Source organism: Mercenaria mercenaria, chromosome 9, assembly GCF_021730395.1.
Source record: "Mercenaria mercenaria strain notata chromosome 9, MADL_Memer_1, whole genome shotgun sequence".
Classification (NCBI taxonomy): domain Eukaryota; kingdom Metazoa; phylum Mollusca; class Bivalvia; order Venerida; family Veneridae; genus Mercenaria; species Mercenaria mercenaria.
In genome coordinates, this window is record NC_069369.1 from 26,895,291 (window position 1) to 26,919,604 (window position 24,314).

At 33.8% G+C, this 24,314-nt stretch overlaps 1 protein-coding gene across 5 annotated transcripts in view; it reads left to right on the forward strand.

The window, feature by feature from the left end:
- The window catches only part of LOC123546772 (HEAT repeat-containing protein 4-like), a 66,487-nt gene extending 46,642 nt beyond the window's left edge, over positions 1 to 19,845 (forward strand). For 3 of the 5 annotated variants that reach the window (XM_045333316.2, XM_053551079.1, XM_053551078.1), the window contains 6 exons: positions 10,077 to 10,266; positions 11,368 to 11,563; positions 13,213 to 13,368; positions 14,688 to 14,831; positions 16,556 to 16,738; positions 17,310 to 19,845. In XM_045333316.2, coding sequence (XP_045189251.2) covers positions 10,077 to 10,266; positions 11,368 to 11,563; positions 13,213 to 13,368; positions 14,688 to 14,831; positions 16,556 to 16,738; positions 17,310 to 18,119 — 1,679 coding nt within the window. In that variant the 3' untranslated portion in view covers positions 18,120 to 19,845. The remainder of the gene's footprint in view (positions 1 to 10,076; positions 10,267 to 11,367; positions 11,564 to 13,212; positions 13,369 to 14,687; positions 14,832 to 16,555; positions 16,739 to 17,309) is intronic. The other 2 variants (XM_053551080.1, XM_045333319.2) reach the window with 1 other exon arrangement.
- Positions 19,846 to 24,314: the final 4,469 nt, after the last annotated feature.

The following is a 24,314-nucleotide window of genomic DNA, read 5'->3' on the forward strand; positions in this document are numbered from 1 at the left end:
TCCGATCTTCACCAAACTTGAACAAAATGTGTTTGCCAATAAGTCCTTGGCCAAGTTCAATAACTCACCAAATTGGCCCTGGTACTTTGGAATTATGGCCCTTGAATTACCAAAAATCGCTCAGGTCTTGGGGCATAAATGGCTCATATACTAGACTAATCATGTTAATAGTAGTATATATACTATAATATGAGTAATTTATGTCCCAAGACCTAATCTTATCATGTCAGATGATTAGGCAGTTGTCAGGTCTTGGTGCATGGTTGACTCAGTGATTAGGCAGTTGTGGAAGACATGCGCTTTTCTCAAAAGCAACTCTAGTTGTTTGTGTTTTTGATTTGGGTTTGGAACATTCATTATCTGTTTTTCTGGACTCTTTGTAACTAGTTAATTACTTGTATACATTGACACATTTAATTTCAGACACGTTATAAAGACATTGTAAGCGCTATTAGTTCTCTGCTGCAGAGGGGATTCAACTATTGGTCTCTGGGTGACATAAGCCATTCAGCATTTAACTCGACCAGAATGTAATCCTTTAGTTACCTATTAAATATCATTTGAGACATTTTTTTCCATGCTGAAGAAAAAATAAAAGAAATAATTCCACAAATGTTTTGCAAGTGAGTTAGAATTAACCCTTAGCCTGCTGGCGGCAAGTGATTCTGCCTTTGCGACCAGTGCAGACCAAGATCAGCCTGCACATCCGTGCAGTTTGATCTTGGTCTGCACTGTTCGCTATTCAGTAAGTAAACTTTTAGTAAACACCCCTTCAAATGATAAATGGTACTGCCCATACTGGAAGATGGACCAGTCCATTATAGAAATTTAGCATGGTAAGGGTTAAAGGTATTTTCTAGTGTGCATCAGACCTACATAGAATAAAACAGAGAATTTATCCATTTAGTGTCACATATATTTTATAATGAGGTGAAAGTATGCTTTGATATATTATAGTATTACTGCCAGAAAGAAGCTCAGACATTCAGAAATAATTATCCGTTTTATGATTATGTACTAATGGAACATTATTATATATGAACCCTACTTATGAAATTTATTGCTTCATAAAATAAAACATAATATGAAATTAATTGGAGAATCAGTATTTATGACAAGATATTTCATCTCAGTCAAGTTTCGTCATAGTTCGGTTAAATTAATGAATTTATTTGCTGTTGTACAGGCAAGCACCTGTGTTTCTTTTGTGAAATTACATTTTAGTTCCAAGGAAAAATGATTAAAAAGAATTGAAAACATTGAAAGTGAGAGGTATATAGACAAGGATTCTTCCCATTTTTGCTCGGCCCTTAACAATTTCACAGGCATTGAGCAGATGCATATAAATGGCCCTTAGTTATGTAAATATATATTATATACACAATCATTTTTATGTTTTACATAATTATTTATAATGCCTTTTGTTACTCATAATTATGTGTGTTAGAGATTCACCTTTTATTTACACAGTCCTGTAACATAATATAAAACACTTCTGTGGAACTTGATGGGTTTTTAAAGTGACATAATTTTTTTTCTATATAATTTGTTATAAATTTTTTGAGATGCTATAGAATTTTTGTCCCAAGTGTAAATTATTTGCAGATTTGTGGAAAGTTATTTCAAGACAAATATCAGCATTTTGTTTTTTCATTACAATTTCTTCTTTTTAAAGGGGCTTAATTTACATATTTTTATAGTTTCTGCTTAATTATTGCTTTCAAAAAAACCTTTTAAATTTAAGTCTCATTAAATTGTCAATATGTTGCCTGTTTTATGCAAGTTATTTCTTCTGAGCTTAAATTACAAGCATTACATGTTAAAGGCTTTTACTTGTAGAATTTATATTAAAAATTTTGAAACTCAAATATTTTGAATTCTGGCCAGAAATGAAGAGCTTTTCCAACAAGAACTCAGGGACTGTATTTGCTGCAGGTATAAAAAACATGAAATTGCTGAAATTTGAGCACTTCACCGATATTTATCTTATACCGTGTTCACACTAGCAGAACGGTTTTATTTTTATTAGGCACTAATTGGCTATAATTGGTATTTGACATTCAAAACCCATCAAAATATAATCTAGTTTGCGTCCACACTAGGCAAAGAAATGTGGTTTAAATGTATACATGCAATGTTGGAAGTTAACAAATATCTTGCAATAAGCAAAAAAGGTTACAAAGAATTGAGACTAACAGAAACAAGAAGGGGTCATCAATATTTAAACTTCTGTGTTCATCTAAGAATTTCTGTTCATTCCATCAAATTGTCCATTTTGAGCATCAGCATGACTCCATATCGCAATTTAATGTTTTTGTTTCAACAAGAGTCCAATTACTTTTGCCAGCCACAGCATCAATTGTTTGATACAAAAGAGAAACACATGGTATTCTTCCTCCAAAAGGTAAGATCTGTAGATTTGGGATTGTTAAAACCAGTATAACTCACATTTGCGTTCACATTTGTAAAATAATGTAGCATTACTTTTTAATGTAGTATTAAAACCACCTCCCGAGGTAGTTTTAATGCTACATTACAGAAACCACTTGACCTTTACAAAATTCACGTTTAACACCACATATAGTGTGGACGCAAACGAGTTTAAAAAATAAACCCAAGTTAATGTAGGATTAAAAACGTAGTCTGAACACGGTATTAATGTGCTAAAGATATTTCTGGCTGCAATAATCTTGACAGGAAAATTGAATATTTTATTGGTATAGAAACATGAAGATTTACTTTTTGGTGAAAATAGCAGAAATTTAAGTAGTTTTGATTTTATGTTAGAAATGCAGACATATTGAGTGAGAAGATAATTGTACTAGCAGTTTGATCACAAGTTTGGACATTGACCCAGTACTAGTGGTGAAAGTGTAAAGTGTTGGAACAGTAACATTTAATATGTTTTGTTTGAGATTCTTTTTATAAGGAATAAATAGATCTATAACAAAGGGTTATATTCCCATTAGAAATTTATCATTATAATTGTTTTTTTTTAATTTCTTTTTTATAATTACCCATATACAATATAAAAGTATTTTAAATATCTGACTATTTCTTTTTGAATTTAATTATAATATAGTTTCCAGTTTAACTTTTAGATAGATGTTGTGATATTGTTATTTTTCAGAATGAAAGGCAAATGTTAAAACTGCTTGTAACTTCAAAGTCAATGTAAATATTTGCAATTTATCTTGATTGCACAGCAAGGAGATAATAATAATTTTACAGACTTTCATTTGTACTGAATTTCTGCTAGATATACAACAGTTACTGCTGGTACATATCTTTAACATATTGATTACAAGCTTTTTTTTTTATATGTATGTCATTCCCCAGATGAAGTGTGTTTAAAGTGATATTATAGATTAGCTATAAAAAATGATATCCTGGTTTAATTTAGGCAACCAGATTTAAAAATATAAAAAAACATAAAAAAAACAGCTTATGTGAAAATTTACATGCGTAAAGCATTGGGTGAATATGAATTTGTTTAAGTTTAATTATGCAGTGTAAAAGTATTCATATAAATACATTACTTAAAGTCTCATAATATCTTTGTTTATAATGTGACTACCTCATCATTTGTTTTCGAATTCGTTGTTCATCATTACCTCCCTTTATTGCTCTAACCGGATAAGTTCATGTGTGAAATATTGGAAGTAGTGATTTTCCAACCATGGAATTAAGCATAATATTTATTTGAATAGCTCCTTGATCTGTTTTTTACATAAATATATTACAGCCATATGTTACAATTAATCGAAATCAGATTGGCCTGAACTTAAATGGAAAGTGGGCAACACTCAAGAGAGTTGTATTGTACAGAAAAAATTTCACCATAATTCTGTTTCACAATTACAATGCAAAAGATATCAAATATTTGAGCCGTGCCATGAGAAAACCAACATAGTGGCTTTGCGACCAGCATGGATCCAGACCAGCCTGCGCATCTGCGCAGTCTGGTCAGGATCCATGCTGTTCGCTTTCAAAGCCTATTGCAATTAGAGAAACCGTTAGCGAACAGCATGGATCCTGACCAGACTGCACAGATGCGCAGACTGGTCTGGATCCATGCTGGTCTCAAAGCCACTATGTTAGTTTTCTCATGGCAGGGCTCATTTATTGATTATCACACAGTTTCTTGTTTATATCCATGTTTTGGCAACTTGGTGTTAACATAAATTTTGTTTGGTGATAAAACAGTCTGGAGTTCCAGTATTCTGTTTTTTGCAAGCATTCATATCATATAGTTAATGCCAAAGGTTACCTAAAGTTGAAAAAAAGATACTTTTCATTATATATATTTCAGCACACAAGTAAATAATGTTAGATATACCTTTTCTGCTATAACAACATATCATTATTTTGAAACACCATTCCGAAGATTTTTTTATACGCTCATCTCGGAAAGAGCAGCGCATATTATGTGAATACCCGTGGCGGCTGGCGGGCGGCATCCAATTTAATGCTGGTCTGTTAATATAGAATTATTAAAGTGGCACTCTGGCTTTTATACCTGCACTTTCTGTGATGAATGGGTGAGTCAGAGACCACACAGTGATAATGCTGTTTCCTGGAGATGAAGACATATCTCTTTATCTATTGAATTAGAATATACAGTCAAACCTCACACTATGTCACTTGCCATGAAAGACCAGGTTAGTTAGTTTACTAATTAATTATCTGTCCTTCCAAAACACTTCAAGTCCTTAGCTATGAGATGTGTCCCCACAAGAATCAGGTCTATACCACTATATGGCCAAGGTCACAGTTAAGGACTCTAACCCACAGGCAAGGGCATTCAACTTGTTGGGCATTCATCACTCCAATAATAGTGTATTACTGAGTGATATCTCGTTTTATTTTATTTCTGATTGATGGTCTGTATAGACTTTGACTGTACAATATTTCCAGCAATGTGCCATGAAATGTTGTTAACGATTTTACTTTTAAAGTAGCAGCTTACTGGTACCTATAGAACAATTCTTTCGAATAAAACTAAAATGCATAATAACTGACTTCAGTAGTGATTTCTATATTTTCCTTCAATTTGAAATATGTTTTTTCTTTTAATAACCCTAATCATTTTGTTAAGAAAATGCCAATAACTTGATGTAAGACATATTAACTTTTCAGATATTCTCAAATTTTGAGAAATATGTTTTAGTAAGATAGACATGTACAGACTATTAAATTTTAGAATGATTAGATGAATTAAAAAATAATTGAAATGAGAATGCTGAAAACCAATTTGAGGCTTTGAAGATATGGGCTATCCATTTAGTAAAGGAAAGAATTATTAAGATCACATTATATCAAGAGGTAGATTCTTCTGCAGAGAAATGTGAACGTTTTTAAAAGACAATAATAATTTTTTTTTTTTTGCTTCAAGCTTTTATACCACAACATCCAAATTATAACCAGATTCTTCACGCTGGGTGTATTTAAAACTATCATAATTGATCATATAATAATAACGGCAATCATACGATATTAAGTGATGCTTTAACGAGGGTTTTGGGAGTATGTTTTGAGCATTTAAAATGAGAATTAATGTCTATTTTCAAAATTTACAGTTTCCTGAAAGTGATGTTTTTTATACTAAGCAGTAAAAACAGTGTTTTGATACTAAGAGTTGGATAGCAAATTATGTAGACGGACAAAGTATGAGAAGACTCATTGTTGCTTCCCCAATTTTATATATGAGCTGTGCCATGAGAAAACCAACATAGTGGGTTTGCGACCAGCATGGATCCAGACCAGCCTGCGCAGTCTGGTCAGGACCCATGCTGTTCACTAACAGTTTCTCAGATTGCAATAGGCTTTGAAAGCGAACAGCATGGATCCTGACCAGACTGCGCAGATGCACAGGCTGGTCTGGATCCGTGCTGGTCGCAAACCCACTATGTTGGTTTTCCCATGGCATGGCTTATATATATCTATGCTGTGACATGTTGTGACAAACTTTTCAGTTTAAAAGACAGTGCCGATTGTATACTTTGAGACCTTGGTCTGAAAGGAAGGAAGAATTTAGTTTTCAGTGTGTTGTTGTACTTTTTGAAAAGAATAAACATATTAAATTTTGTATATATACCTTATAATTTCATGTAAAACTGCTAAGCCATTTGAATAATTGATATTTTTAGCTCGACTATTCGAAGAATAGTCTAGCTATTCTACTCACCCTGGCGTCGGCGTCGGCGTCGGCGTCGGTGTCGGCGTCGGCGTCACACTTGGTTAAGTTTTTGCATGCAAGTACATACAGCTATCATTTAAAGCATATAGCTTTGAAACTATTTATTCTTTTCTAGGTCAATTACAACCTCACTGGTCAAGTTCCATAACTCTAACATTATTTTGAGCAAATTATGCCCTTTTGGACTTAGAAAATTCTGGTTAAAGTTTTACATGCAAGTTACTATCTCCAAAACTAATGCAGATATTGATTGAAACTTCACATGTGTCTTGGGTTATAAAACTACCCGATAGCACCAAGTCCCTACTCTGCCTTCATTTGGCAAATTATGCCCCTTGGACTTAGAAAATTCTGGTTAAGTTTGCGTGCAAGTACATACAGCTATTACTAAAGGCATATAGATTGGAAACTTATTTTTCTTTTTCTAGATCAATTACTACCTCACTGTCAAGTCCAATAACTCTTACATGTATTTTGACCAAATTATGCCCCTTTTGGACTTAGAAAACCCTGGTTAAGTTTTTACATGCAAGTTTACTATGTCCAAAACTAATGCAAGATATTAAATTGAAACTTCACATGTGCCTTGGGTTATAAAACTGTTGATAGAATCAAGTCCCATAACTCTGACTTGATTTTTGGGCAAATTAAGCCCCCTTTTGGACTTAGAAAATTCTGGTTAAGTTTTGCATGCAAGTACATACAGCTATTACCAAAAGGCATATAGCTTTGAAACTTATTTATTCTTTTCAAAGGTCAATTACAAACCTCACTGGGTCAAGTTCCATAACTCTTAACATGTATTTTGAGCAGATTATGCCCCTTTTGGACTTAGAAAATTCTGGTTAAAGTTTAATGCAAGTTACTATTTCCAAAACTAATGCAGATATTGAATTGAAACTTAACATGTTTCTTCGGGGTTATAAAACTAGTTGATAGCATCAAGTCCCATAACTCTGATATGCATTTTGGTCAAATTATGTCCCCTTTCGAACTTAAAACTCTTTTGATATTTAACATTTTGGGTAATAATTTCCTGTTTCTGTGACAATATTTCGAATAGTCAAGCTTGGCTGTCTTACGGACAGCTCTTGTTTACACATGATATACCAACCCTGTTTTTAGTCTTAAATGAAGACATATCCTTCTCAAGTCAAGCTATGTCCCAGTGGGCTCTGTCCTGACTTTAAAACCTTGTAAAAAAATCTTCTAAATGTATTTCTAGTTTCATAATGTGAATCTCTCTGGAACTATTTTTTAAGAAGAACTTTGAACTGTCTTATGAGAAATATTAATTTATTTAACCTTTCACTTTTCAAAGGCCGATAACTATACTTTTGACTGTGAGGGACATTTAATTATTATTTCTGTAACAAACTAATTTAACACTTTGTCATCATTTTAAGTCACATAATTCTATATATTTATTTTGAAACAAAGGAAAAACATGTCTGTGGGTTTGAAAACATAGAATAATTGCATGTGAGGATGTTGTGCAGCTGAAGAAGATCTATGGTTCAACCCAGATACTTGACTAACATGATCTTAAGTAATGCCAAGAGGGTCTCCTGGGGTCTTCCATCATCATAAGCTGGACGGTCCCTTTGTGACCTATAATTGTGTTAGTGTCAGGTTAAATCCAACAAAAAAATGATTATCTCACTTGGGACACACACAAATTGTTTTTACTGTCCAGTTATTGTTCTTTGTATTGATAATTAAGTTATTTGAAGCAATATTGATCAGAATTTTTTTATGGTCAAGCAGTGTTATTTTATTGCTGACATTGATATAAAACATGATGGTAATAAAACACTATCTGTACTAAATCTTAGCTTTAGTATTAGACTTCACTTTGAATAAAAACTTTCCATAAATACAGAGTAGGTTGGATTTTGAAAGGTTTTTCAAAACATTATTGTCACCTTGGTGCAAAAAGTGAAAAAGGCATTAACATAGAGAAGCTCTGGTTTAATCTGGTTCCTAAGATTTATAATATTGTATTAATGGTGTTCTAAACTGTTATAGAATTCATTTGTTTCTCAGTCTATATTATCAGACAAAGCAGTAAGATTGTCTTGTGAAATTCCTCTTAAACACCATAATTTACTTGTCTTCTATTCTGAGAAACAGGAAAGCTGTCAAAGTTAAGGTTTCTGCCAAGACAATTGCTAGAGACTCTTACTGTCCCTGGAGCCGAGAAATCAATTTACTTTTTTTGTTTTTTTATATATCAATTTGTCTTGCTTATTTTTCCCCTTCGTTTGTTTTATATCAATAGTCTTGTTCTGGGAATATGGTTTTACAGACAGACTATTTCACTGTTTTTGTTTGCTAGTCTTGACAGTATCCTGCTAAAATAAATTTTATACCAAAAATAATTATTTATCTTATTTTTTTTATTTTACTGCTTATTCCTAACATTTTAGAGATATGTTGAAGTTCTCCTTTAATTCTTGGCAACTGTGATGACTTTTTTCTCCTTTATTGATTTTTTTTCTAGTCTGTAATACTTACATCAGTGTTTTCATACAGAAAAATACAAGCAATTTAAGATTATATATAGAGTGAAATCAGTTGATGTTGCATCCCACTTTGATAATAGTCTTTTCTCCAAAAAGAAGAGTCCCTAATGACTGGTTATCAGATGGATGATTTCTGGAAGAACTTTCCATTATGATTATCAGTGAGACAGTCTGCTCCTAATGAGGACAAATTACTACCTGAAAATAGATGCAGAATCCTGAGTTTATTTATGATAGAAGAAATGTAGGATTGTATGTTTTTGTCTTGTGTTTGCCAGACCTATAGAACAATATGTCTTCATTTTCATTTATTAATTAAGGAAGTTGGCATTAATTGTTAGTATTATTTTTAAATTTGTGCTATTTATTCTATTTGTATGATGGATTATGCAGACAAAGAGTCAGTACTAGTCATGGAATTCATTTAGTGGTGTAATAAATTATACTCCATAGTCATTTGTTCTGTGTTATAGGGAATGTTGTTTATCTTAATTTTCATCTGCATAATATTGAAACTTGGTAACAAATCTTGTAGAAAATCATATCCAAATCCAGTCTTTAGTTTGACATAAAGACTAGACCATGTCACATAAACTTAACAACATTAAATGACTTAAGACTGCGCAGAAAAGTTATGCAGTATGACATTAAGTTATGTTAAGACAAAGACTTATGTTGCCTAAACTTATAACAGTATCAAATGGCTTTAACTGTAACAAATTCTGTATAGCATAACGTGACTTATTAGATTGTTGGATTTTTGAAGCAATGCATCTACAGTAGTTTTCCGTTACAGCTCCTTTTGTTGTGGGCCTACTTTACAATGCATGGCTCTATGGCTGTGTTTTGGGTGCTCTGACACCTTCCGGGGAATTCTACCCTGTAACCTTTTATCTTTTATACTTGTCATGCTGTCATTAAATGATATGGCATTTAACATTTCTGGGATTAAACAAGTTGTAAATCATTTCCTGGAAATTCTTGCAAAGAAACTAAATAACATAATTATCTCATTCCACTTGGAATTATGTAAGTAATTAGAAAGTTAGATACCAGTCTGATTCTTAATTCTGTATCTCATGTCAAATAAATTAGTTACATTTATTTCTTTACTCTACCAGGACCTAAGAGAAACTGGTTTGTTCTAACTTGATGAACCAAGTTTCACAGTTGCACTGAAATAACATTGTAAGGTCATTAAATTTTGTACATACCAACAATGCTAAGAGAAGGATAACAGAGGAGCACATTTTGTAGAACTTCTTTTATCTTCAGAAATTCATGTTGATGAATATATTTTGCATACCTATTCTATGTTAGTCAGTTAACGTTAAGTTGATTCCTTTCTTCAGCCCTTGGGAAGATTGGTGTGATTACAGAGCAAATTGTAGACTGTTTGCTGTGGGCGGTACGATATGAGGAGAACCCTGGGGTTCGAGCCGAGGCATGCCACACCCTTAAAGTTCTCAAAGTCAAGACAGAAGAAGTGGCTGATGTTATTCAGGACCGGTACCTGGTAGAATCAAACCCCATGGTCAGAGAGTAAGTTTCTTAGTCTAGAGAGAATCACTTTTATTTAAAGAGGATAATGGGTTTGAGTCCAGGGTCGTGATTACTTGCAAAGGCAAATGTGTTTCACCATTGTTTATGCTGTAAACTGTTGAAAAACTGTTGTTGTTTGCTAATTGGGGTTGTTTGATTGAACAGAAATGTACAAAAATACAACTTCTTGCTGAGAGAAAATGGAAAAAAGGGCAAAAACATTGAGTATTTTGTTATAATTATATTTAACGTATTATATTGATGTATCTATGTACTCTGCCTTTAAAGATAGATTTGCAGAAATAGTAAAAAAATTAATGTACAATAAGTAAACTTCATGAACATTAAATCTGATATCTGTATTTGCAGATACAGAAATCTGAGAAACACTTCTGCTATGTCGGTCTCGTGAGATTCATGTGCAATATTTGCATCATAAAAAATTCATGATTTTTACACTTCCCTTTTTTCAAGATGTCATTATAAATGATGAGCATTCATTCATACAGTCAGAACAAATGCAGCTGTGTCATAAAGTTGTTTTTTTCTCTACCTCTGCCAACACAAATGGTTTTGTCTGGAATCAATGACATTTTTTTCTCAGCATTATGTTTGTTTTGAGACATTGCAAAATCTCTGAATTGATAGACTTTTTTTAGGATCATTTGTAACAAGTACCTAGACAATGTAATTATGTACCGTGTTATCAGATCTTTTCATACATGACTTTGCATCCTTTATAAAATCATCAAATTTTTGTAATACGGTATTTAAATTTAATATAGTTTTCAAATTTCATTGTTTCAGACATTCATGTCACTAATTTTCTAAGAAACCTCTTTGGCATTTAGCCCTTACCATGCTGGACATGATCGATTCTGCCTTTGTGACTGTGCAGTCTGATCATGATCTGCCCTGTTCGCTGTTCAGCTAGTTTCTTTTTAGTAAGCACCCCTTTTAACAGTTAATGGTACTGTCCAAATTGGACGATGGACAGGTTCATTATAGAAATTTAGCAGGGTAAGGGTTAAAATGTGCAAATTGCTAGGTGTGACTGCAATGAAAAGACCAGGAAACATGATCATAATATGTTATTTTCAGTGAGTTAGCTTCCACTCTGAAGATGTTTGACATCAGTGCTACAGAAGATATGGACATGGTGGCCCAGATAAAGAAGGAAGTGAAGAAGTTGTGCACGAGGAACATTATAGCTTCACAGATCACACTCAATGAAATGGACCAGGATAAACGTGAAAATCTTGCCAGAATGATTTATGAATCTGAAAAGGATCTGAAGGTAAGTTTTGTTAAAGCAGTCATAGATGAGAGGCACAGAAAATAGTGTTTTGAAACTGATAGCTTTAGTAGTGTATAATTGCAAAAGATGTTTGTTTTGTTTATGCCCCTGAAGGTGGGCATATTGAAATCACACTGTCCGTCCGTGTGCATGCGTCTGTGTAAATTCTTGTCCGGGCTGTAACTTCAACATTCATAGGGCCCGATTTGAGAATAATTTGACACGAATGTTAACCATATTGAGAAGATTTGTTGTGTTTATGACCCGGGTCTCTCAGGTCAAGGTCAAGGTCACAGAATGATGTGTGATTTTTTTGTGTAACGTGTTCATATCTTTGGCACATGGTGGGATTTTGAAATAAGTTTGCACAAATGTTCATCTAATCCCACGGGTGTGTTGTGTCAATGACCCGGATCTTTACAGCAGAATCCGTTACATTTTGTTTCTTGTCTCAGTTTTAACTTTTAAGCAGTTCAGGCTTTACTCATTTGTTAAGCATAATGCAAATGTGGGATTATTTGTCATTTAGTAGTGACACCTCCAGTTTTTAAATTTGTGATTCCTTCCCAGGAAGTGAAGTCCCTAGCTATTTCTCATATTGTTTCTTCATTCTTATTCGTTATCTAATCTCCAAGCCCTGATGTAACTGTGTTATATTTTAAACTATTTCCCAGAGTGCCGAGTGGGTTTATGGAATCTCTTTTGATGACTGTATCTGATCATCTGTTTTTGAATCTCCCCCACCAATCTACCAATATCCATAAATGTAATCCCCACCATGTTCTATGCGTGTTTACTGCTGGTTTCTGTTTTACACAAATAACGTCATTTTCCACTATTGTTCCCTTATGATTCAAAGACAGCGATAAACTTTCACAGAATCCCAGTTATTTCTCTTTGATCTGATTTTAGGCATTACATTTATTGTAATATTTTTAGAAGCATGGTCAGTTCAACTGGAAAACATCAGAACATTTTATTGATTAAATAAGAGAAAAAAAGAAATAAAAAAAGTGTCTTTTGAAGAGGGGTTAAATTAAAGGGAGCAGTAAGTGTCAGCTTTTGGAAATAATATCTTAAAAGTTCTTAATTATTGTTTTACACAATATTACTTGTGCTAGAGTGCTAGATAAGCTGTTTTAGAACAGTTCAGCATTGTTGTTGTTTCTTTGAATACACGACATAATTGTGAAGGTGTGACATCACATGAATTAGATCTATCAGGCATGCCATTCCCTTGCAAGCAAAAGTTAATTTCATTAAATTAGACAGGAATTATAAAAACATTTCATACTAATCTTATTTGTTTACAATTCAGCATTTATTTTTGCTGATGAGAAAACAGTTCATACAAATGACCTTTTTCATAAACCTGCATTATAATATCAAAAACATATTTAATGCCTTGACCCATTTTCCAAAATACACTTAATCTTTATGAAACTGTCTCCAATCTTGCAGATATATTTTTATTTGTGCTTTTTATTTTTCCTGTCTGCATCTTTTTCTTTCTCCTATTCTTTCATCTCTGTATCCAATATAATCAGAACAAGAAGAGAAGATAGGCATGTTTTCTTCTTTTCCTCTGTCTCATCTTTCTTTCCTAATGTTTCTTCTTCTTTCTTCTTTTTCACTATCTGTCTATCTAGCAAAAGAGAAGGAAACAGAAAAAACTGAAGCAGGCAAGTTTTGCTGTGAGCAAACAGATCCGGTCGCCTCATCTTCACCTCACATCCAGCCCGTACGAGATATCATCTGAGAGACAAAATCGTGTTGCTCCATTTGTACTCTTTAAATGTTCTGAGGTACAATGCTGCTAGCTAAGACTACCTTGTTAAAGTTTGCTAAGTTATAGAACCTTGATGTTTTACTGCACTTCTCATGATTTATTCTTCTCTTATTTCAAACACTTACAAGTATTATTTCTTTATTATAGAACAAGTATTATTTCTTTATTATAGAACAAGTATTATTTCTTTATTATAGATCTATTGATTTGTTGATTTACAAACTGTCTGTAATCATTTAACTATATCCTTAACATTTTTTCCATTAATTTCTTTCTATATTTAGTTCAATCATCATTAACTTGCTAAGGCTTCTTATGCTTCTGTAATTCTCTCTCTCTCTCTCTGGTAGTATTCCAAAACTTTATACTTTGACCATGGGTAAAGTTTTTATCTATTTAAGGCCATAGAAGGACTACCTGAAAAATTGCTATTTATTAAACCTTTACCCTGCTAAATTTCTAAAATGGACTGGTCCATCATTCAATTTCGGCAATACCAGCTATTATTCGAAGGGGTCAACAGTTCACTGAAAATTTACTTACTGAATAGCAAACTGTGCAGACCATGATCTTGGTCTGCACTGGTCACAAAGGTAGAATCACTTGCCGACAGCAGGCTAAAGGTTATTTGTTGCATTTTCTATATTTGGGAAAGGTAAGCACAAAGTAAGCTTTTTCAAGCACTGGTCTGAATGACTTTGGTTCCTCAGACATCACTACTCTGCCGGGATTGAAAGACCCTTCTGAAAAGTCTAGCAGATGTTTCAATGTTTTGATGTGAAACTCAGTTGAACAATGGGTTATTAGTTTATACTAACTTATTTTAGCTCGATTGTGATGAAAGTTTCAAGCTTATTGGAACCACTCTCGAGTCCACTTCCTGGAAAAACCGGTACTGGTGTCATGTGAGAAGTCATGGTTGTGACCCCAGTGGGGCTCGAACCCATGACCCCTGGATTGAGCGGCTGACAGCTTATCCACTAGACCACTGCTCCCTCGATGGCAATGTTATATTCTTGTAAATGCAAATTCATTTAACCTTTAGCCTGCTGCCGGCAAATGATTTTGCCTTCGAGACCAGTGCAGACCATTATCAGCCTGTGCAGTTCAAATAATAAGAGGTATTGCCCATATTGAGTGATAGACCAGTCCTTTTTAGAAATTTAGCAGGGTAAAGGTTAAGCTTGTTGAGAAAGTTGTATGCTTGGAATACTCTTGATGTTGCTTCCTGGAAAACCAGGAGGTGAGGCCAAGCTCATAACCGAAGCCTCATGGTTGAGCTGCTGACATGTTATCTATAAGACAACCTTTCACTTTATGTATTAACTATTACAGGAACATGAGAAGCCACAAGAGCCAATGATGGAGAGAATTCGAACCATGAGCCAGGCCAGCAGTCACAAGTCCAAGCCTGAATCTGTTCCTGCTTCACCTGAACCTATACTGAGAGAGACTGCATTCACACCAACTGCTGATCAGGTTTGTTCTTCCATCATTTCTTCTCTCTTTGATAATAATATACAACAGCACTGCAGAGATCCAAACCATACCTGCCAAATATGTAGCTATTGTCTCCTTTTTAGCTCAACTATTCATAGAATAGTAGAGCTATTGGACTCGCCCATGCGTCGGCGTCCGCGTCGGCGTCCGCGTCCCGATTTGGTTAAGTTTTTGTATGTAAGCTGGTATCTCAGCAACCACTTGTGGGAATGGATTGAAACTTCACACACTTATTCACTGTGATAAACTGACTTACATTGCACAGGTTCCATAACTCTGTTTTGCTTTTTTACAAAATTATGCCCCTTTTTTTACTTAAAAATTTTTGGTTAAGGTTTTGTATGTAAGCTGGTATCTCAGTAACCACTTGTGGGAATGGATTGAAACTTCACACACTTATTTACTGTGATAAACTGACTTACATTGCACAGGTTCCATAACTCTATTTTGCTTTTTTACAAAATTATGCCCCTTTTTCGACTTAGAATTTTTTGGTTAAGGTTTTGTATGTAAGCTGGTATCTCAGTACTCACTAATGGGAATGGATTGAAACTTCACACACTTATTCACTGTCATGATCTGACATGCACAAAGCAGGTCCCATAACTTTATTTTGCTTTTTTACAAAATTATGCCCCTTTTTCAACATAGAAATTTTTGGTTAAGTTTTTGTATGTAAGCTGGTATCTCAGTATCCACTATTGGGAAAGGATTGAAACTTCTCACACTAGTTCACTGTCATGATATGACATGCAGTGCAAAGGGTCAATAACTCAACTTTGCATTTTACAAAATTATGCCCCTTTTTGAACTTAGGAGTTTTTGGGTTAAATTCTTATATGTAAGCTGGTATCTCAGTACCCACTAATGGGAATGGATTGAAACTTCATACACTTGTCCACTGTCATGAGCTGATAAGCACTATGCAGGTTCCATAACCCTATTTTACTTTTTTACTAAATTATGCCCCTTTTTCGACTTTCTTATTCATTCAAGCGACAAGGCTGTTAAATAGTCTAGCGTTGCTGTCCTCCGACAGCTCTTGTTGTGCATTGGAGTGGAAAAGGTTCATTTGAAGATTCTACACACTAAGTGTATGATTATCCAACAAAACTATCGACTAGTCAGCCCGGTGTCAGTATAATGTGACTGGTTTGGGTATTATGTCCTCTGTCCACGGCGTGATATTCCAGTGAGGCAGCACTATAAAGTTGGGCATTGTGCTCACTGCTACAAGTACCTCGTTTATATGACTGGAAAATTGTTGAAAAAGACGATAAACCCGAACACCCATACACCAACAAAACTATTAAAAAATTTTGTTACACTAGTTTATGTTGCCAGATACTGTACAAAAATAATTTAATACTTTGCTCACCAAATATGCATTCATTTAAATGAACTAGTTTCTTTGCATTTTTTTGTCTCTTTTAAAATTTGATATCTTTTTGACCTTTTTTTTACTTTTCATTGCTTCAACTTCTCCAAAATATCATCAATAGAACATTTTATCCACTTGGAATGATGTTTTAGGCCTCTTTCCAGAAATGCTTTTTGTGCATATAATGCATTGCAGAATAAACGTATTAGTTTTTTGCTGCTTTTGCATATCTATATTACTTGTATGTATCTATTATACTTATGGGAATTCCAAGAAAGTTTACATTTTCCTACAAGCTTTTAAATTTGTCATAAAATTTTAGGAGCTTGAAGCAATTTTGGCAAAAGATGAAATTGCAAGTGGAAAAACCTCACCTACAGAGACTGAGACTCCAGGCACAAAATCTCGTGCAACATCAGCAAGTACAAGAATAGGTGATGATGATGAGGAGGAGGAGGAGGGAGAGGAAGAAGAAGAGAAGAGGGAAACAGATGATGAGGGTTTGGTAAGTAAATGAAAATCAATCACTCCTTTGCTGTAGATATTCTTTCTCTAAGGAAAATGTCAGATATAGTTTTGAATGTTTTTGGACTTTTATGCTGTGATTTTAGAAGAAAAAAAAATCCTAGTTTTTCATAAATTGGTCTAAAATATAAGCTGAAAGAGTTGGTAAGGTACTATATCATCAGATCACTTTTATACACAATGTCATATGTAAAATTACTTTAAATTCTGTGTTTTGATAACGATTTTGAGAATAAAGAATCTACTTCCAACAATTTGCATGTTTATAAATATTTGTAACTTACTGAGAAATCATTTAACCCTTAAAATTACCATGCTGGACAAGATTCATTCTGCCTTTGCGGCCAGTGTAGATGATGATCAGCCTGCACTCCAAAACAGGTATCATAAGTAAAATGAAAGGAATTTTATTTGTTCATGCATTGAAATTAAATTTTGTTGATTGACACAACCATGAAATCCAAGTAAATACTTAGTCCCTCAAGAAAATTAATTATGTTACTGTGATATGATATGAATAATAATAATAAAGGTGTATTAATAAATTATAGGAGGATGAAAAGCGGGCAAAGTCAAGTGAGGAAGACAAGTTGCCCTCCAGTTTGACATCAAGGTCTCCAGGGATCAGGTCAGAGGTGGATGAAGAAATTGTCAAGGCCACTCAGGACATAGAGAGACCAACCAGCACTGTAAAGTTTGCAGAAACTCTTGAGGTTGCTGACATACCATCAAGGTCAATGTCATCTCTAGGACCATCTAGGATCTCTATCATGGATGAACATGGAAAACCATCTAGGACAAGCATGATGACTGGAACCACAGGAACAGAGGGTATGGTGTTTGGACGTGATGCTGTAGTAGAAAGAGAAAAGATTAATGAAGAAGCAAGAAATACTTTTGCTGTTATGGATGTGAGGTATAGAGACATGGTTCAGGATTTAATAGACCTTGATAATGCATTTGAACTTGGACTGACTGATGGAAACAGACAAGACTTTGAAAAGAAAATTCAAAATATGAGAATTATAAAAACACCACCTACAAAGAATGGGGAGAAAGGTAAAGTAGAACTTGCTGTTAAAGGTGCAAGTGATAAAAAAGTGACTGGAAAATCAAGTAAGGAAGTAACAGATGATCTTCAAGAAAGTAATGAGAAAGTTTCTGTAGATTCAAAGGAAGAAGTATTAGGTGAAAATGAACATGTAGATGTTAAAGATAAAGAAATGGCAGCTGCTTTAGACAAGCAAGAATTGACTGACAAAGATTCCAAAGTGATTCCAACAGAAATAAATGGTGTACAGTCTGAGGTAGAAATTGTTGTTACCGAAGCCAAAGATGAGAATGATCATAAAGATTCTTAGAATTGATTAAAATATGGCATTTCTTTGATTGTTTGATATTTTATATATTTTTTGAGAGAAAAAATTAATGTAGAAATCTTTAAGAGACTTCATGTTATTGGATACGTTTTCCTAATGTGATGTTAAAATTAGAAAAAAATAATATGAATATATTGCTAAAGTTTATGCACAGCCTATTGAAGTATATTATCTATTTTATGTAAAGGATTTTCAAGCACTTGCCTCTGTAAAATGTTAGTGTGACATTTCATAATCATTCCTATAAATTTTTTTCAGATATTTGTGTATGCCAAATTAAACATTTTGGCATTTTTTATCATCAGAGGAAATGGCTTTATTTACATTTGTTTGAAAATACAATTATTCTTGTAATGATGTTTGTAATTCTTTAATGATTTCTAAATAATAATGGTTATTTTGTTTTCATATTAGTGTATTGTAAAGAGCTGTTTTTATTGTTATTATAATCAAATTAAGATGGAAGTAAAAGCTTTAAGATATACTTGAACGTTTGAACCATAAACTGCCAGTTGTTTGCTCTGACTTTGGTATATAGGTAAAACAGCAATATTGATAAAGGTAGGTGTTCACCTGAATTTTGTTCTCAATTTTCTATGACCTTATGTTTTGCTGGATGTTTTGTACAAAAAGCTTACTGATAACAGATCAATATCAGTTGGAGGACTGATAGCTTCAGACACAATGTCTCCTGTAAATTGTATGGGAAACATGCACCACACCCAGGCTATGGAGCTGAAAATGCAATAGTTTTATGATAATAATAAGAAAATTCTATGGTCCTTATGAAAACTGAATTGGTTACTTTCAGTTTCCAAACAATTGTAATATTTACTATGTCAGTAAGGAATTTTACTCAAAGTATTTCTTTTTTTTATATGAATGCTATTGATGCATAAAAGTCACTACATTTAATTGATTTACATCTTACTGTTCAGTGGTACAAGCTGTTTCTGTATGTTATCACTTGACAAGACAACCATGTAGTCATGAATTTACTTCTCAGAGATAATGGGTGAACTTATACATTCCCTGAGGTGACAATTTCAACAGACCTATTGGCATGCATGTTGGATACAACTTATTGTACACATTCTGTGATAGATTTATTTGTAACTGGTACTATAGCTTTGTCTGTGATACTTTGTATTCTGTTTTTGGCATAATTATATTGCGTACCACTGTTATTTTTTTTTTTGTTGGATTTAACGTCGCACCGACACATGATAGGTCATATGGCGACTTTCCAGCTTTAATGGTGGAGGAAGACCCCAGGTGCCCCTCCGTGCATTATTTCATCACGAGCGGGCACCTGGGTAGAACCACCGACCTACTACTGTTATTGGGATGTTAGAACCAATTCATTGTCATGCACCATTTTAAAGATCTCTAGAGAAGTATAAATGTGTATATTTCTAATTATAGGCAAAGAATATTTACAAGAGAGATCCACATGGGATTTTTTGAAACATGGACAGAATTGGATCTGTGTAAAAATTGAAGCCCCAATGGCAGATTTTACCATACCAGGAGTCTTTAAGAGTTTTGTGTAGTATTATTTACCTATTTGAATTTTATTTTTTCTCTTCAGTTTTGATAAGAAAGTCCTTTCTCAGGTTACAAAATGTTATAAGTGCATATTTTGTAAAAGTCTACATTGTGTTATGATCAGTGATTGATACAGTAAAATAAAAAGTATTAAAGACTTCCTTCATGTTGTTATACTGTACCCTCGAAAGCATTTTGTCTTTAATCTATATTTTAACCAAAATCCTGCATTTGTTTTGAAAATGCAAGCTTTTTTTTAATCTACTGGCAGAAAATCTCCCAAGTTTAAACCAGTTGTTTGTTAAACTGTTGAATTTAAACAAGGCAGGCTGATATTATTTTTGATATATTGGCACTGACCAGCAACTAAATTTTGTCTCATTGGAGCATTGTGGTCGTATGTCCATTTACTTGTCATCCAGTTTCCGGTGTAATAATTTACAATCTGTATGCACGCTATATGACCATTTATATATATATATTTATCTGCTGTGTCCAAAATGTCAAGTTTATGTAGTAAGGTTATACTTTATATACTGCTAACTGTTCTTATTTTGTTTAACAGACTATTTCATCAACTTAAATTCATTTGCATTGTCAGAAAAGATGTGATGGCAGAATTGTCCATGGGAAACATATAGCCATGAAAATGTTATATTTTCGTACAAAATATGACAGACTACTTCAGGAATTTATGGTAATCTTTATTCTGTTGCATTTAAACTACCTTATCAAAATATGCCATGGGAGAAATTGCACCGGAAAACATAGTTATGGAAATATCGTGACAGACTAAGGACTTTATAGTTTATACCATGTTGCAGACATACTACATTATCAAAAAAATGCCTTGGGGAGAAATTGCCACTGGAAAAACATAACAGTCAAAGAAATGTTATTTATATACAAAATATTGTGAGAGTCTACTTTAGGGATTTATAATTTATACAATGTTGCATATTAACTACCATTTCAAAAATATGCCATGGGAGGATTTGCCACTGGGAAATCTTTAGTACTTTTCATACAGATCGCCATCAGTTAAAATAAAATTATAATTTTGTTATAAAGTTAAGGTATTATAAAATTTTAATTGATGCTGAACTGTACAAAATGGGAACAGCAATACTATAGAACATCTTATTAATGAAGTGGATTCCAAATGTCAAAATATTACACCAAGTACATTTGCTTGGGCTGTGTTTTATATGGGTATGTTTCACTTAACGTGTTCATTTTACAGATACTATTTTAGATAGCAATCTAACTGAAGTACATGGTCATATTTAGGTGTGACTTCAGTCAGAGTGGTCAGATTGTTATGTCCTTTAGATACTTTGCACAGCTAATGGCAAGGTAGGGGTGGCTGGCATCACAAATGATGGACCTGTAATTGACAGTGCTAACTATTTTATGCATATGTTTGATGGTGAAGACAGCTTCAAACCTATATGAATGGCTTATAAGTCTAGCAAGTTGTGACCTCCCAGTAACTGTTGAGCAAATAGCACCTTATTTGCTAGACTATTTCTCCCTTTAAAACTTTTAGTGCTTGTTGAAAAACTAACTGGCAGCGGTTTCAGTCTTTGCAGATAAAAATGTGTTACGTACCATCTGGGTTACGTACCATCAAAAACTAGGTCAGTAGGTCAAATAATAGAAAATCCTTGTGACCTCTCTAGTGGTCATATTTTTCATGGGATCTGCATGAAAATTGGTCAGAATGTTCATCTTGATGAAATCTAGGTCAAGTTCGAAACTGGGTCACGTTCGGTCCAAAACTAGGTCAGTAGGTCAAATAATAGAAAAACTTTGTGACCTCTGTAGAGGCCGTACTTTTCATTGGATCTGTATGAAAATTGATCAGAATGTTCATCTTGATGATATCTAGGTCAAGTTAGAAACCGGGTCAACTGTGGTCAAAAACTAGGTCAGTGGGTCAAATAATAGAAAATCCTTGTGACCTCTCTAGAGGTCATATTTTTCATGGGATCTGCATGAAAATTGGTCAGAATGTTCATCTTGATGATATTTAGGTCAGGTTCGAAACTGGGTCACGTCTGATCCAAAACTAGGTCAGTAGGTCAAATAATAGAAAAACCTCGTGACCTCTGTATAGGCCATATTTTTCATGGCATCTGCATGAAAATTGGTCAGAATGTTCATCTTGATGATTTCTAGCTCAAGTTCGAATTGGGTCAACTGCGGTCCAAAACTAGGTCAGTACGTCTAAAAATAGAAAATTCTTGTGACCTCCCTAGAGGCCATATTTTTCATGGGATCTTCATAAAAATTGGTCAGAATGTTCATCTTGATGATATCTAGGTCAAGTTCGAAACTGGGTCACGTGCCATCAAAAACTAGGTCAGTGGGTCAAATAATAGAAAATACTTGTGACCTCTCTGGAGGTCATATTTTTCATGGGATCTGCATGAAAATTGGTCAGAATGTTCATCTTGATGATATCTAGGTCAAGTTCGAAACTGGGTCACGTCCGGTCCAAAACTAGGTCAGTAGGTCAAATAATAGAAAAACCTTGTGACCTCTGTAGAGGCCGTATTTTTCATTGGATCTGCATGAAAATTGATCAGAATGTTCATCTTCATGATATGTAGGTCAAGTTTGAAACTGGGTCACGTGCAGTCAAAAACTAGGTCAATAAGTCAAATAATAGAAAAACCCTGTGACCTCTGTAGAGGATTTTTCATGGGATCTGCATGAAAATTGGTAAGAATGTTCATCTTGATGATATCTAGGTCAGGTTTGAAACTGGGTCACATGCGGACAAAAATTAGGTCAGTAGGTCAAATAATAGAAAAAACCTTGTGACCACTCTAGAGGCCATAGTTTTCATGGGATCTGTATGAAAGTTGGTCTGAATGTTCATCTTGATGATGTCTAGGTCAAGTTTGAAACTGGGTTACATGCGGTCAAAACTAGGTCAGTACGTCTAAAAATAGAAAAACCTTGTGACCTCTCTGGAGGCCATATTTTTCATGAGGTCTATATGAAAATTGGTGAGAATGTTCACCTTGATGATATCTAGGTCAAGTACAAAACTGGGTCACATGCCTTCAAAAACTAGGTTATTATGTCAAATAATAAAAAAACCTTGTGACCTCTCTAGAGGCCATATTTTTCAATGGATCTTCATGAAAATTGGTCAGAATTTTTATCTTGCTTATATCTAGGTCAAGTTCAGAAGTAGGTCACATGAGCTCAAAAACTAGGTCACTGTGTCAAATAATAGAAAAAACGACGTCATACTCAGTTCATATACTTGTCGTATGTTCATATACTTGTCATCCAGTTTCCGGTGTAATAATTTACATTCTGTATGCACGTTATATGACCATTTATCTGCTGTGTCCAAAATGTCAAGTTTATGTAGTAAGGTTATACCTTATATACTGCTAACTGTTCTTATTTTGTTAGACTATTTCATCAACTTAAATTCAGTTGCATTGTCAGAAAAGATGTAATGGCAGAATTACCCATGGGAAAACATATAGGCATGAAAATGTTATATTTTCATACAAAATATCATGACGACAGACTGTTTTAGAATTTTATGATAATCTTTATTCTGTTGCATTTAAACTACATTATCAAAATATGCCATGGGCGAAATTGCACTAGAAAACAAAGTTATGGAAATATCGTGACAGACTTAGGAGTTTATAGTTTATACCATGTTGCAGACATACTACATTATCAAAAAAATGCCTTGGGGAGAAATTGCCACTGGAAAAACATAACAGTCAGAGAAATGTTATTTATATACAACATATTATTGTGAGAGTCTACTTTAGGGATTCATAATTTATACAATGTTGCATATTAACTCCCATTTCAAAAATATGCCATGGGAGAAATTGCCACTGGGAAACCATTAGTACTTTACATACAGATCACCATCAGTTTAATTAAAATTATATTTTTGTTATAAAGTTAAGGTAGTATAAAATCTTAATTGATGCTGAACCACAAACTTTCATTTGTACAAAGGCTAGTACAAAATTTGAACAGCAGTACTATAGGACTTTTTATTAATGAAGTGGCTTCCAAATGTCAAATTGCTGGTGTAAACATTACCCCAACTATATATGCTTGGGCTGTGTTTATATGGATGTGTTTGACTTGACATGTGTTAATTTTACAAATACTATTTTAGGTTGCAATCTAACTGAAGTACATGGTCGTATTAAGGTATGACTTCAATCAGAGTGCTAAAATTGTTATGTGCTTTAGATAGATGCACAGCCAATGGCAAAGTAGGGAGGCTGCATCACAAATGATGGACCTTTAATTGACAGTGCTAACTATTTTAAGCATAATTATACTTGATGGTGAAGACAGCTTCAAACCTATATGAATGGCTTATAAGTCTAGCAGTAATGGCATGAAGTTGTGACCTCCCAGTTGAGCAAATAGCACCTTATTTGCTAGACTACTTCTCCCTTTAAAACATTTAGTGCTTGTTGAATAACTAACTGGCAGCGGTTTCAGTCTTTGCAGATAAAAATGTGTGATATGTCGTTCAATTAATAAAAACAAATCCAACATAATGTGTGTTTGATGTTGTAATATAACAATATTAGTAAGATAATATTGGTATGATACTTGTCA